The sequence below is a fragment of the Amblyraja radiata genome, chromosome 16, assembly GCF_010909765.2.
Source record: "Amblyraja radiata isolate CabotCenter1 chromosome 16, sAmbRad1.1.pri, whole genome shotgun sequence".
Taxonomy (NCBI): domain Eukaryota; kingdom Metazoa; phylum Chordata; class Chondrichthyes; order Rajiformes; family Rajidae; genus Amblyraja; species Amblyraja radiata.
The window spans coordinates 52,642,942-52,659,260 of record NC_045971.1 but is presented as its reverse complement, the minus strand read 5'-3'; the positions used below and the strand labels follow the sequence as shown (position 1 = coordinate 52,659,260).

Below are 16,319 nucleotides of genomic sequence, written 5' to 3'. Positions count from 1 at the left end.
CGATCCCAACCAAACCTGCGAAAAGGTGGAATTTCCGCAATGCCAGGTGGGACCAGTTCACAAGTCTGGTGGACTTCTGGATCGACAGCCTTCCCACCCCCACCTCCACCAATCTGGACAAAGCCTACTCAGCCTTCTGCAAATTCCTCATCAGGGCAGCGAAGAGTTCCATTCCTCGCGGCTATCATTGCCGGTACATCCCCACATGGGACGAAGAGTGTGACGCATGCTACGACGCATTCCTGGACGCTGAACCTGGCGAAGAGTTTGCCTCCAAGGCTACGGAACTGACAATCCGCCTCGACAAGAAGCGCAGAGGGCGGTGGGAAGAGACAGTCCAAGGAATCGACTTCACACACTCCAGTAAGGTGGCTTGGAAGACTTTCAATCGCCTCACCGGTCGAAGTCCCCGGCCAAAGTCACGGTTAACGGCCAACTCCATCGCCCACCAGCTCCTGGCCAACGGCCACTTCAAAGACGTGGACAAGAATCATACTTGTTCTGTCAAACAGGAAACCACTAATCTTTGGACCGCCATTTAGTGTGGTTACTTGCTAACATCCTGGCCAACTGAAGTTTTGTACTCAAGACCAGCGACGGACAATCTAGCCGACTGCAACGGCTAAGAAACGGAGTCCCCCAAGGCTCGATACTGGCTCCCATGCTCTTCAATCTCTTCATCAGCGATCTGCCACGCACAAACTAGGGCCAGTATGGATACGGAGATGACCTGGCCCTACTGCATTCGGACACGAGTTGGTCAAACATGGAGGATGTGCTTTCAGTGGATATGGAACTTTTCGCGGGCTGCCTTAAGGCCTGGAGACTAAAACTGAGTGTGGCAAAAACCACCACAACGGCCTTTCACCTGAACAAGAAAGCACAATGCCAGCTAACCGTCACCCTCAATGTGTCACCCCTACCCTATAACCCATTTCCTACATACCTTGGGTTGAAACTAGATCGGCAGCTGACCTACAAGCAACACCTTGAAGCTCTCCGTGCTAGTCTCGGTGCGGAACAACCTCCTGCATTGCTTGGCTGGATCTTCATGGGGCACCAGGACATCTGCTCTCTGAACCAGTGCTCTTGCACTCGTGTACAGCGCCGCTGAGTACACCGCCCCAGCATGATGCAGCAGCGCTCATACTAACAAGTTAGACGCCATCCTCAACGACACCGTGCGGATCATCACCGGCTGCCTACGTCCTACTCAGACGGATCTTCTGCCGGTGCTCGCTGGTATCGCACCCGACAAGCTTCACAGAGAGTACTTCACGCACAGGCTGGTGTGCAAGGCCCCATCAGATGCAAAACATCCTTTGCACCACCTCGCCCAGGACTCGCAGCAACTGGGACCTCAACGCCCGTCATCTTGTCGCCACTTCTCCCGTCACGCAGCCACCCTCTGTGGCTCCGGTTTCAATACACTAGGAGCTTGGAGAACCAGCTGGGAACAGACTTCCCGACCTCTTCAATTCACTGTTGCACCGAACACCACAGCCCCACCTGGCTCGGACCTGCCCCGCAAAGAGTGGGTCACCCTGAACCGGCTCCGTACAGGGGTCGGCCGGTTCAACACCAACATGCATCGCTGGGAGCTGCCTTCATACATTAACAATACAGTATTCATTTATACACATATGATCAGTGTTCAACTCATTAACAGCATTGATAAATTAATTGGTGTCATTCCCATCTGTAGTACGTCTACAAACACCTCGCCAGGCACATGTAAACAAACAAATGTGGTGTCACAAAGTACGCCAAGACCAAGTCACGTGACCTGGTCCGGGAAGTCTTCATTTTCGGGCAGTAAATAAGCGCTTGAAGAAATTCACTCGACTCTTCGCCTGCAAAACAGAAACAGAGGTCAATAGCTAATCTAACCTCATACTGGTGTCAGAGGTTATGGGGAGAAGGCAGGAGAATGGGGATAGGAAGGTGGGGTAGATCAATCATGATTGAATCAAGGAGTTGACTTGATTGCCAAATGGCCTAATTCTTATCCTATCTCTTATGAACCTCAACTAATTAGTTCTTTCAGGATTAAACTAATTGGTAAAATACCACGGTACAGATGTGAAGATTTGTATTTATTGATCATGTTACAAGGATCTGCATTATAATGTACATATGGGTGGCAGCGGCTTCAGTACCATGGTCCAAATGAATGCACGATTCTATGAGAAAACAAGCAATGTAGATTCCTTGGTGAACTATTGGACAGGAGGTCTAGATTATAAACAATCCTCTATCGCAGTCAATCAGAAAATGACAGTGCTTCAATGGTTAGTCTTGGATTCCTTGGTGATGGGTGACGTATCCATTCTTACACTATACAGCATGATGAAGGTGGGGAAAGATGAACCTTCATCAGCTGTTTTTCCTGCTCTCTCTGTTCCTGGAAAGGTGTCTCTACATTTCAGATCTTCTTTTGTTTAAGATGAGATAACCAAATTTATTACATTTATTTTGAGATTTGGCTTACACCTTGGCCTGTATTCACTGCGCTCTTTCATACTGAAACAGAGAGATTAGAGATATGCATTTGAAAACCGATTCGCGTGAGTGGGACATGAGAGTAACTCAAACACCTCATGTCTCCCAGGAGAGGAGGAGTTGCTGGGTGAGGGGAGGGGCACCATGTGCAGACCTCGAGGCTGGACAAAGAAACCAGGCCAGGTTTTCTGTGTTGATGCCTGAATCACCCACTCCAAACCGATGTACTATGTATCCTATTTATTAGTTAGTAAGTACATGGAAGCAGTTTTTCCAGAGTTGCCCAGTTCACTGGGGTGGGGGTGGGGGGCAAGATACAGTGTAAAATGTCTGGAAATTACATTAAAACTAGAAAACAAAGAATTGATTGGCAATACACACCTTCCATGCCACCACCACCTGTTCACTGGGGTCTATCTCCAAAGCCTCCTCACATTCCTCGATTGATTCCACTTCAATGGTTTGCTCCCTGGGTGCTGGTCTGACAAGAAGAGGTCCATGCCTACAAAGAAAACAGCAGCGTAAACGGTAACACAGTAACCCCACCTTCTAATGAAATGTCATCGATACCAAGGGCTGGGAAGAACACACGGCTTTCAAGGAACCTTCTCCAAGGACTTTGAAGCAGATGCTTTCTGCAGTCAGTGGATTCCTCTACAAGCGGTTTGATGGAGCAGTACAGGAAAGACCATTTCTTGAATTGGAGGAAGCAAGGGTATAGAAACTAGCAAAAATGCCAGGGGAAGAGGAGGATAAATTATTTTTCACTCAGCAAATTATGACCTAGGTTATATTCCCTTAAACAGTGGTAAAAAAGACTCAATAATAATATAGATTTTTTTAAACAATTCAAAGACGCATGTCAAAGAGGAAAGGGGGGAGCATTAAGTGGATAAATCATTCAGTGCTACTACAAGCAGAATTCTCTAATTCCATCCACATTGTGTACACATGGTTCTTCAGATTCTATCAAGTAACAATGGGGGCAGAATTACTGCCTTACAGCGCCAGAGACCCAGGTTCAATCCTGACTGTAGGAAGTAAGTAAGTAAGAAAGTTTTATTTATATAGCACGTTTTAAGTCAACTCACACTGACACCAAAGTGCTTTACATAAAATAGATAATAAGTATCCATACCATAGAAAAAGGTTAAAATAAAGAAATGGACACAACACATTATAGAGTTCAACACAAACGTCCCCCCACAGCAGAATCAAAAATGTCCACTGTGGGGAAAGGCACCAGAAAGTTAGTCCTCTTCCTCTGAAACACCCGAGGTCGGGGCCCATTTGTGGCCTTGCAGCCAGTCCGATGATTTTCAGGGCCCTCTTGCCGTGAAGATGGAACTCCGGCATCAGATGAAACAATTCCTCAAGCGGCTTGGAAAGTCTGGAGCGGCTGCCTCCTCCCCGGAGACCGGAGACCGGGGCACTCGTAGCCCTCAGGCCGCGCCGGTTGGAGCTCCGACCCCGGCGAACTCGATCCCTGGCTCCGCGGCGCTCCAAATCCAGCGCCGCCCGCGGCCGGACGCCCGCAGCCACAACTCCGCGATGTTGGGAGTCGTCGGCCACAGCGCTCCGGAGCTTACCGCACGGCGACCCCGTAAGGCATCGCCCGCTCCCTGTTGGTATCCCACCGCTGCACCGCCGCCGAAGCTGTAGTCCCGGCCGGTCCCGACAGGAAACGCCGCTCCATTCTCGATGGTAGGCCGCGAGGACGGGGCGAAGAAGCAGCTTGGAAGGATGCTGCCTCTCCGACCAGGTAGGGGACTAAGAAATAAAGTTTCCCCCTCCCCCCCCCCACCCGCCACATAAAAGACCTCCAACTAGGTGCTGTTTGTGTGGAGTTTGCATCTTCTCCCTGTGGCTGCGTAGGTTTCCTCCAGGTATTCTGGTTTCCTCCCACATCCCAAAGACGTGAGGGTTTGTAGGCTATTTGGATTGGTTAAAATTGTAATTTGTCCCTAGTGTGTAGGATTGCGCTAGTATACGGGATGGTTGCTGGTCGGCGCAGACTCAGTAGGACGAAGGGCCTGTTTCTGGGAGTGGGCGCGTTCTTGATCGCATCAACTTTATCCTTGATGGGGTGTGGACTACCCTTGTCTAACTTATGACCCAAGTACTCTACCGAGTTGTGAAAGAACTCACACTTTTGTGCCTTCACTCTTACACTGTGTGTCTCAAGGCGTTTGAGTACCACTTCCAACCTTTCATCATGTGACTGCCTGCCAGGGGCTGAGATGAGGATGTCATCCAAGTAACACACCACACCTTCAATTCCCTCTAGAATTTGTGTCATAAACCCTTGAAAAATCCCTGGGGCTGATGATATGCCAAATGGGAGCCTATTGATCTGAAACAATCCCAAATGCGTGTTGATAGTCAGCTTGGATTTAGATTCTCTCTAAACTGAACTAATCTAAAACAAACTAAAGGAAGCCGTTCAGCCATTCACAACAGAATGTCCTCCTTTAACCAGATGGATTATCCTTTGTCAAGGAGTTGAATCATATGTGACTCTACGACACCACCCTACGAAAATTGACTGCCGTGTTTGCTACCATCATCGACACTTCAAACGTTGTTTGCTGGCCAAAGCATCAAGGGATATTCCCATTTGATCGTATGGTACAATAGAAATGCAACTGATATCCCAGTCCAAGTAGAACCAAACCTTAGCTCAGCCAATTCATTCTTGCAGGAGGACGGAACTTGCTCTCTGCGCTCCTGCTGTGTTGTTTGCTGAAGGGTTTCCAGTTCTTCCTTTTCCTGCAAAATGAAAACAGTGCTCAATCTTTATACACACATGAATGTAAAACATGATTACAACATATCTTTGCTGTGTCCATCTTGGAATCTTTAAAATTAAAATGTAAAAACACAAATATTTATTCATCATATGCATCCTGAGGAACAAGTCCCATCAATGAGCAATGTCATGGCTTCATCTTTAGTACCTTGAGATTTAGTATCCTGCTCAATTTATTAATTGATGCAAGGGCTTGTTTCTGTGCATGTCATTAGTAAATGAAAGTGCTCTTTTAAAAAGTCCTTTCTAAGATTTGTGCTTAAAAAACATTAATGTCTACCTTGAGATCATTTTTGCCTTATTTGAAGTTTCCGAATATCCTCCAGACATCTGTCTCTGTCCGTCTGTACTGCCAGCAACGTTTTCTCAAAAGATTCTGCCTGAGAAGCAACTTCCTTGTTCTCATTAATAACATCCAAAAGTCTTTGCTTCATCACTGACAATCCCACCAAATATTCTTCAGGTTTCTCCTGCGCTATTCCATCAGCACTTTCAGACATTTTCACTCCCGCCTTTACTTGAGCCAGATTTTCAAATTCAGTTCATATATTTTCAATTATTTTAAGTCAGCTCTTCTAATATCAGTTTTCTTTTTTGAGTTCTTCGCATTCCAGAGTTTTAGTTTTAAGTTGTTGCTGAAGCACTTTAATTAATTGCCTCTCATTTGTTTCATTTTTATCCTCTTCTTTTTGGAAACCAATAGCCTTGAGCTCTGTAAGCTGTTCCACAATTTGCAGATTTTCTTCTTGCAAGGACTTTGGGCTTTCATTACTTTGTTTAAGGGGTCCTTGTGTAACTTTCCATTGCTCTTTGAAGATGGATTTCTCATTCTCAAGATTCTTAATTTACTGTTGTTGCTTTTGCTTCAACTGATTATCCTTCAAAGACAGGACCTGGTTTAGCTCCCCCCTGTACTGAACCAACTGTGCTTTTAACAGTGCGTTGTCAGAATTAAGGTCATCCATCTGGTTGAGAACATTTCCGATCTCTTGATTCAGTTCATTGTTTTCAGCTGCACTCTCCTGAATGATGCGATGTTTCTGGCAATGCATGTCGAGATGCCATTGTTCCAGCTCCGTGTATTCTGATAACATGGGGCCTCGGTCATCTTGCAAGGAGGCCATCGATTTTGTGAAGGCACTCGTCTGGCTAACAGCTTTGTCTTTTTCTTTCCTAACCTTAACAAGTTGGATCTCCAGCTCTTTCATGGCTCTGGCTCCTTTCTGGTTATCTTGTTGGAGAATCCTCAAATTATTTTCATAGTCATCTATTTGCTTTCTATGTTGCTGCTGGATTTCCACTAGATAGTCAGAAGTGTCACTGTCTTTTGATGAGACAAGCTTTGAGAACTCTGCATCCTTACTGCTCAATATTCGCTTCGGCTGCTGGGAAATGCCTCTCAATTTCCAACGTTGTTGCATCCACTCTGTCTTTGTCCCGTTCCAGCAAATCCAGTTTATCCTGATATCTCAATATTTCTTTCAGATGAATTGTTTTTAGTTGATCTAAAATCTCAAATAGTTCCTTCTCCTTCTGAGTAATTTGAGCTTTTGTCTTCTCTTCGTTCTTCCGAAGATCTTCTGTGAACCCTAAGCACTGCATTCGAGCACCTTCAGTTTCAGTTCTGGTGTCTTGGTGCAAGACTTTATAAGATGCAAGTTCTTCTTGAACAAGTTTGACTTGCCTTTCAGACTCGGAAGCTTTTGCAGTCATAGACTCTAGTCTCTTGCTCATTTCATCACAGGTAGATTCCGATGTTTTGACACATCACTCTAAGTCCAAAATGAGCTCCTGGTACTTGATGCAGTCCTTCTGCAAAATCATTATTTCCTGCTGCTTCTCTTTTAACAGTTCTCGAAGCTCCTTGGTCTCACCTTTAGACGAGGTATTACACCTCCGAGCAGACCAAAGCCTCACTTCAAATTCTTTCACCAGTTTTATTTCCTGTACCTCTTTTTCTTTGATCAGATGAAGTTTCTCTACTCTGAAGCAGTCCAATTCATTGACAAGTGAATTATTTTGCATATGTTAACTGATCTATCTTGTCGACATTTTTAAGTCATTCTGCCTCCAAACACTCTCTCTCATTTTTGACCTTTTCTGACATTTCCTGGAAATTTTCAAGTTCTTCCTGGAGAAGAGATTTGTCATCCTCTAATTGTCTACGCTTCTGAGACAACAATGGTCCTACTTGCCCTGTCGTGTAAACCTTTCCTTCCTTCAGCACAGGCTGGTCCTCCAGGGATTGGGATTCTAATGACAGTGGTTCATTAAAATCAGCCTGATTAGAATCATCCTCACTCTGCAACTCCTCTATGATGGATATGGATGAATTAAATTCATTCAGCAGAAGCTCGCCCTCATTTTGGGTTTTGTCAAAACTCTGCTTTAAGATGGTGAGAAGTTTGCTTCAGTGATTTGCTTTCCTCCTGGTGCTGATTGTACTGGGCAGACAATTCACTTGCGTGACTCTGCTTTGTGGTAATAGTTTGTAACTCGCTGCTAATTCTTTCAATCTCTTCCTCAAGCTCCTGAACTCGCTGCTGCTTGGATTTTGTAAACTTTCTCATTTTGTCCTTTATTTTATCATTTTCGGCACCAGCTTCCTCAAGCTGCCTCTCCATGCTTTGTTGTTTGGCTTCTACATCGCGGAGCTTCAACATCACCTCCTGTTTCTCTTTTCTTGCCGTCTCAACTATTTGCCTCATCTTATCCATCTCATTGCTGATATTTTCGAGGGATTACAAAAGGGATTCATATTCGTGCTTTAATTCGTCGTGCTTTGTCTTCCACTCCGACAACTCTGCCATCTGGGAGTTTTTCAGTGAATCCAACTGTTGAGAATATTATTGCTTCTCATGAGTTAGGATGTCCAGTGTCTGCTTCAGACTTTCACAGGCAACGTTTAGGTTCTGTTTCTCTGTGGATATACCATCAGCTTCGGAGAGAAGCCTCTGCCTCCCCTCCTCTTTGCAAGCTGCTGCGGCTCCTTTATTTGAGAGAGAGATATTTCCTTTTCCTTAATAACACATTTCAACCTCTCAGCTTCAGAACTGGAAGCTGCCAATTGCGCTCAAAGTGGTGAAACGGTGTCGTCCATTTCAGAATGAACCGTCCTGAGTTTGACACAATCTTCCACTTTACAGGCCAGCAGCAAGTCTCTCTCCTCGATGGTGTGCTTCAGTTTGTGAGTTTTCATGGCCAAGTCTTGGATTTGATTTTGAAGTTTGGAAATGGTTTCCATGTTTTGCATGGATTGCTTTTCCAGGGCTTGGTGTTCTTCAGATTTCTTCTGGAAATGTCCAAGCTCATCTCCCTGCTGTTGTAGATATTTATCTTTCTCTTGCAGAGTCTGCTTGAGCTGACGTGCTTCACACACCACAACTTGCTCCTGATGTTGCAACCCTGCAATCATCTGCATATATTGGCCCAACTGCTCAAGTTTTGGCTTGGAGCTGTTGCAGTAAATGTGCTTGCTGATTCAATGACATCACCAACTTTAAATTCACCAACTTTCCTTTGAAATGCAGACTTCATCTCTTCAAGTTCTGCTTTAAGCCGACAATTTTCAGTGTTGAATGCCTGTGCCTGATCCCACACAAGATTTTCAAAAGGGAACTGCAGATGCTGGAATATCGAAGGTACACAAAATTGCTGGGGGAACTCAGCGGGTGCAGCAGCATCTATGGAGCGAAGGAAATAGGCGACGTTTCGAACCAGTCTGAAGAAGGGTTTCGGCCCGAAACGTCGCCTATTTCCTTCGCTCCATAGATGCTGCTGCACCCGCTGAGTTCCCCCAGCAATTTTGTGTACCCACACAAGATGTGTTGCGAGTTCATTCTCATTCACCTTCCCCTGCAGTTGACTGCACTCAGCAGTCCGCCTGCACAAAGATGTGTGAAGTTCTTTATTCTCATTCTGAAGACTTTCTTTATCAATATTCAATGCATTTGTTTCTGCAACAACACAACTATCAGTTTTCTGGTCAAGTTGGCCCTGCAAGTCATGACTTTCAGCAGAAGTTTTCTATGTTAACACGTTAATATTAATTTTATTATTAACGTGTTAACATAGTATAACTTACAAGAAAACTTCCACCACTGGGGTGAAACCGGGGGCTCCACAGTCGATCATTCATTTGTTTGTGCAGCTGCCCGCTGGTTCAGCCTTCTCCAAGATCTATTTAAGAAAGAACTGCAGATGCTGGAAAAATCAAAGCTAGACAAAAAATGCCGAAGAAACTCAGCGGGTGGGGCAGCATCTACGGAGGAAAGCATCTATAGGCGACGTTTCGGGTCAAGACCCTCCTTCAGACTGATGAGATGGGGGAGGTAAAAAGAAAGGAAGAGGCGTGGACAGTAGGACTAGAAGGAGAGCTGAGAAGGGGGATGGGGAGGAGGGAGAAGACAATGGCTATATAAAATTAGAGAATGTTGATACCGCTGGGGTGTAGACTACCCAAGTGACAACTAATGCTGTGGGGAGATATGTTTCCAATGTGGTCATTGATACACTGGAGGCAGATCAACCATTAAAGGAGTATTTGTTGACATCGGAAGTATTGGAGAAGTCAAACAGCTCAACTATTGCTCAGTTGATTACATCTTCACTTACTGTACTTTGGGCAAAAGGTATAAAACACGAGAATGTTCTTCTGTTTGTGACTTAAACGTTTTATTCCCTCATAAATAATAGTATCCTGAATAATAATAGAAACGTTTACTTCCTTGCACATGAATTCACAATACATTTGTACCACGGAACAACAAAGTTGCTGTATTAACAACCCTTTAAATTTCCCAAATGTAGTTACTTGGTATCAAGCTAAAATGTATTCACCAACGCTCTACTCATTTGCTTTGATGTATTTTAAATACTTCCCTTGAAAAATACAGATGGGTAAATGATCGTCAGTAACAGAGACAGAGATACTGTGCACACTGGATGGAACCCAATGACTATTAACAGCAGGCATGAAAAATGGGAGTTAAAATTGATCAGGTTGTCACAACCCCAGATGCCGCCATTTTGCCCATCATGTCCAAAGCTGATCTTTAATTTGAACTGTTCAAATGTTTATATATAAAGGGGTAAATTTGCTAAAATGACAAATGTTGCTGTACTTTCCAGATTTGTCAGTGATTTCCAAAATCTGTCTCTATTTATGTCATTTTACTTTTAATATTAGAAATGGAACATGATTGAGCCTGATATAATGCTTTCTCCTATTATGAAGCCATCCATCTCAGTCCAACTTATAATGGCACTGAAAATTGAGTTGAAGGCTTTTTCAGTTTAGCAAATCTCAGTATATATTTACCTTCTCAAAACTACTGAAGGCTTTAGACTTTTGAGATGCAGCAGGGAAACAGGCCCTTCGGCCCAATGAGTCCAGGCCGACCAGCGCTCACCCCGGACACTATCCTGCACACTAGGGACAATTTACAAGTTTTACCCAAGCCAATTAACCTGCAAACCTGTACGCCTTTGGAGTGTTGGAGGAAACAATAGCACCCGGAGAAAACCCAACGTGGTCACGGGGAGAACGAGCAAACTCGGTACAGACAGCACCAGTGGTCAGGATTGATCCCGGATGTCTGGTGTTGTAAGGCAGCAACTCTGTCACTGTGCTGTCCCCCCCCCCCTCCCCCCTCCAAACAGAAAACTATTTTATTCAACCTTGGCAAAGCTTAAAATTAATAACAGCGTAAAATGTTGAGGGAACTGAAGCATTAAATTTCCACAGATATTTAAGTGTCAGACTGAGCACATACCCTAAGCTTTTGGCCAGCTGTGGTCTGCTTTGTCCATCCTTGATCCTGTCCTCGTCTCTGAAGATCCCCCTGTTCCTCCTCCAGCTCCTGCAGTTCTGAGATCAAATCTGGATCAGAGCAGCCGGGAAAGAACCAGTTATCCTCAATCAGTTTTGTGCCACAGGAAGACACGTCATTCAGAAAGACAGCATGAACACAGACACAATATGGACTGATTGGACCCTGGTGACCATCGCCACCTTGTGGCTTCCCCAAGTTAAGGTGTTAGTTTCTGACTGGGCTAAAACACATTGCAGCTGGCTGGCTGGCTTTACATTTTAAAAGCTTGCAGTAACAAAGCTAGATTTACATCACTGGTATCCCAGAGACAACTAATACCAATACTGATTTATGTATTGATATTATTTCAGTATTTCTTCAGGAGAACCTGTAAATCCATGAATAAACTGAGTGAAGCCTATGTCGTGGCCATTTGGACAAAAAGGTAAGTGTGCTACCTTTGTAATTACCAATGTAAATAAAACTGGACAAAACTATTGTCAGCATGGATTTTGATGCTGAAAGTAAAAATGTTAGAATTCCAGCTTTAAAAAGTTGACAGTAGCCTTTGTCTTGACTGAAATATGGACAACAAACAGATCCCTAAATAGAGGTGCACTCGACTTTCAAGTCATCAAGATCACTAATCAAGTCATTCACTTCTTAAATATTTTAAATTAAAACAAAGTAAACTGTATGATTTGTTCCAAGTGAGAACCAGAGAGCACCACAATTTACCTTCTCTTTCTTCCTCAAGTTGCCTCATCCTTAATTCCATGACATTCCTCTCATCGATGTCATGGCTCGGTGTTGGCTTATAAACCGTTTCTCGCCACTTCATCAGGCGGCTGTGCAGTTCCTCTGCAGATTCAGATTCACTTGTCTACAGACACATTACACACAAAGCAACATCATCCACTCATCTAACTGGCCAATTAGATGCTTGATGCCATAAGAAACAGAAACGCTGAGACATGATACAAAGTAATGATTCTCTATGTTTGCCTCCCGGACATATTTGATTCACAAAATAGCAAGCTGATTTGTAGTTGAGAGTTATTCAGCAAGATGACCAGAGGTGTGATCAGCATTAAAAAGTGAACTTCATGGTGAAAACTATAGTTTGTAAAAGATAGTTTACCCTTTTTTATTCTCTGCTGGAAATGATGATTTCAGTGATTTTCAGATATGTAAAATTATTTTAATTGTCTTTAAGATAAATGGACCTATGGGCAATGAAGTACTGACTTGTTCCTTTTAATGTACACCTTCAAGACATATTGTTACATGTTATTAGAATTGCAAGTTGTAGAATTGGATAATTGGAAACTTTTATTACATAAAATCAGCCCTTGAGCCTTATTTATTCTATCACGTGATCATGGCTGATTAGATCTTTGATCTAAACATTTACATAATCCCCATAACCCTCAATTTTCCTGCAGTGTAAAATTCTAGCTGGCTAACCCTTGAATATACTGAATGATTCTCCACCCACAGCTCCGGAGGGTAAAGAATTCAAAAGATTCTCAATCCTCAGAGGGGAAATGTCAAGTACTTTGGATCCGTCTTCACTGAGGAGGAGACAAACAATCTTCCTGATGTACTAGTGGCCAGAGGATCTGTGGTGACGGAGGAACGGAAGAAAATTCACATTAGGCAGGAAATGATGTTGGGTAGAACCCCAGGGCCTGATGGTCTGCATCCCAGGGTACATTAGAAAGTGGCTCTAGAAATCATGGACACATTGGTGTTAATTTTCCAATGTTCTATAGATTCAGGATCAGTTCCTGTGGATTAGAGCAGTGGTTCCCAGCCTGTTTTAGCTCATGGCCCCCTTGGGGTCTTTTAATTTTTCTGTAGCCCCCCCTGACGTTATTAGCGGGAAAAAAAGTACTTAATATTATAATACCTTCCATAAAAATATCAGTGTGTAATAATTGCACATATATTCTCTTTTATTCTATTCCACAAACATCAAAAATATTTAAACTACATAGATTTAAATTTATTAGAAGTGAAATTTAGGAGGCAACAGGGTGGCAGCTCTGTGGCCCCCTTCATTGAACCTGTGGCCCCCTAAATCCCAAAATATTTCTGTGGCCCCCCTGAAATTTCCAATATGGCCCCAGGTTGGGAATCACTGTATTAGAGGGTAGCTAATGATATCCCATTTTATAAGAAAGGCGGGAGAGAGAAAACAGGGAATTATAGACCAGTTAGCCTGACATTGATGATGGGGAAGATGCTGGAGTCAAAGATGAAATAGCGGCATATTTGGATAGCAGTAACAGGATCGGTCCAAGTTAGCATGGATTTACGAAAGGGAAATCATGCTTGACTAATCTTCAGGAAGATTAGTCAAGGCGAGCTAGAAAGAGTTCTTAAAGATAGCGGAGTCAGGGGATATAGGGAGAAGGCAGGAACGGGGTACTGATCGGGGATGATCAAACATGGTCACATTGAATGGCGGTGCTGGATGGAAGGGCCGAATGGCCAACTCCTGCACCTATTGTCTATTGCAGCTCCTTATCCTGAGGCTATGCCCTTTAGGTCTTGACTCTCCCATTAGGAAAAATATCCTATCAGCCTATCAGTCAAACACACCTTTCTCCACACCCGCTCCTTCCTTTCACTTTACACTCTTCTAAAATCTGGAGAATATCGGCTCCAGCATAGGACACGCTCTAACCACAGAAATCAGTCTTGTCAATAAATGTTTAGAGTTCTGGATAATCAGAATTAAAGGATGTTCTTTTAGGAAGGAGATGAGGTGACATTTCTTTAACCAGAAGGTGGTGAATCTGTGGAATTCTTTGCCACAGATGGCTGTAGAGGCCAAGTCAGTGGATATTTTTCAGGCATAGATAGATTCTTCATTAGTACAGGTGTCAGAGGTTAGAGTAGAAGGCAGGAGAATGGGGTTAGGAGGGAGTAATTGATCAGCCATGATTGAATGGTGGGGTAGGCTTGATGGGCCGAATGACCTAATATTATTCCTTATGACCGTATAATATTACTAGGTAAAATTATCCAAACTAGATAAAAAAGTTTGGAACTGTTGCTTCCCCAACCACACGAGCTAATTCAGTAGACTTTCTCCATGTCCAAGGTGCATGGTAATGCATACAGAAACCATCTGGTGTGGAAGCAAATAGCACCCCTCAGATGAAAGAATCAAGCCAGAAAGTAAGGATGATAATAGAAAAGAGCAAAATAAAAACTTACTTAAATGATCCATTTAAAAATTAATCTGAATAAGCAACATGAAATACAATGTAATATTAATTAACAGGATACTTGAGGCTGTTGAATCTGTGCAGAATGCACACACTTGGAATTAAGATTGTACATGGAGGAATTAAATGCAGCACAAATTCTCCCAACCTGGGAAGTTTGTCCCTTGGTAGCTTGTTCTAAATCTGCTTGCATGTTCTGGTGTTGCTCTTCATATTCTTCCAATTTTGCTTGAAGATCCTCTGTAAGAAAACACATATCACCATTTAAATAATGAGAAAGAAGAAGGGTCATGACCCGAAACGTCACCCATTCTTTCTCTCCAGAGATGCTGCCTGTCCCACTGAGTTATTCCAGCTTTGTGTGTCTATCTTCGGTTTAAACCAGCAACTGCAGTTCCTTCTTACACAAGAGAATGAAGGATCTCTAACCAAATAACCCTTCCATTCCCTCTCTCTCTCTCTGTCTGTCTGTCTCTCCCCCACTCTAGTCCTCTTGCTAATTTCACCATTTGTATTCCTTCATTATCACCTCATCCCCAGCCAACAATGGACCATTGTCAGCTCCACCCTCCCCGAGTCATTGATGCTGGCTCTACTTTGTTCTGTATCTCCCCATACCTCTAATCCCCCCCCACCCCTGACTCCCTGACGGTCTTGATCCGAAACATCACCTATTCTTTTCTCCAGAGATGCTGCCTGACCTGCATTTTGTGTCTATCTTCGGTGTAAACCAGTATCCCCAGTTCCTTCTTACCCAATTAAAGACATACTATACACACACCATTTTGTGCCTCGACATGTTGTAGCCAGTTCACTTTCAGGTGTAACTGTTCGTTCTCCTCTTCCAAGTCAACGGCTATATCTTTGAGCTCCAGCAGCTCCTGCCGAGAAGGTACAATCTGGGTAGAAATAACTTTAATGTCAATTATAGCCAAGGGATTTCTATTGGTCAGTAAAATAGTCACCGTTCAAATTCTAGATTAAATATTTTGCTTTATGACTCTAGACAGGTAACACTAGTGTAGATGGGGCTCGTTGGTCAGTGTGGGCAAGTTGGGCTGAAGGGCCTGTTTATGAACAGTATGATTCTCTAAATAACTTTAGCATGCAATATACTTTTAATGTGCCACTGCTGACAGCTCCATTTTACCACAACTATTTTATGATTGAATTTTCCTGCAGGTTCACATCTATCCCATGTCACTTACTCTTCAGAAAGGTGTTCTACACGGAATGGAGTGAGCTGTGGAATGTAGGGAAGCACTCCTTCATACAGTTGAGCCCAGATTATAAATCTACAATGTACATAACTGTGTAAATAAAATTGTGGTTCCCACAATGCTTCAACGACTCACGGAATAACATACCATCAATTTTCCTTTTTTTATAAGATAAAGTCATTTAATTCTAGGTAAATGGCAAACAGATTAATATTCAGTTAATCGTCACCAGGTACAAGGGGTTTTTATTTGGGGTACCTGTACATTGTCCAGCTCCTCTTCAAACTTCTTGATTTTCAATTTGGACTGAGCTTCCATTGTAATGAACCTGGCCTCTGATTTTTCAGCCTCTTGCGTCATAAGCCTCACTTGTTCTTTAAGAAAGAGAAAGGGAAAAACACCCGTAATTATCTGATATTTGTTGCAAAATAAAGCAATTGTTTCCACAGCAGTTAATGGCAATCAGTGAAAATCATCTGTTCAACTAATTACCAACATTTGAAATCATAAAATATCCTTGAAATGCTACAATTCATTAAGCTTGAAGATTTGTAAGACAAAATGGTAATTCCATATACATATTTATCCAATGATAAATTCCTTAACTATCACTAGTGAGAAAAGATTAGAAGCTTGAATAAAACTCCACAGAAAATGTGTCTCCAGAACATTTTGGAAATTAAGGTATAAAGTTACTTAATCCCAAACAAACAAAATGATCATTCTCCACTGGCTC

The 16,319-nt window shown here is 43.2% G+C and overlaps 1 protein-coding gene across 1 annotated transcript in view; it reads right to left on the bottom strand.

Moving 5' to 3' along the window:
* Positions 1 to 1,802: 1,802 nt before the first annotated feature.
* Positions 1,803 to 16,319, bottom strand: part of LOC116982318 (interaptin-like) — a 39,362-nt gene continuing 24,845 nt past the window's right edge. Inside the window, exons 8-15 of the mRNA XM_033035582.1 lie at positions 15,842 to 15,957; positions 15,145 to 15,262; positions 14,512 to 14,603; positions 11,863 to 12,007; positions 11,086 to 11,192; positions 5,177 to 5,271; positions 2,884 to 3,004; positions 1,803 to 1,853 (exon numbers count right to left, since the gene is read on the bottom strand). Of these exons, the coding sequence (XP_032891473.1) occupies positions 1,803 to 1,853; positions 2,884 to 3,004; positions 5,177 to 5,271; positions 11,086 to 11,192; positions 11,863 to 12,007; positions 14,512 to 14,603; positions 15,145 to 15,262; positions 15,842 to 15,957 (845 nt within the window). The remainder of the gene's footprint in view (positions 1,854 to 2,883; positions 3,005 to 5,176; positions 5,272 to 11,085; positions 11,193 to 11,862; positions 12,008 to 14,511; positions 14,604 to 15,144; positions 15,263 to 15,841; positions 15,958 to 16,319) is intronic.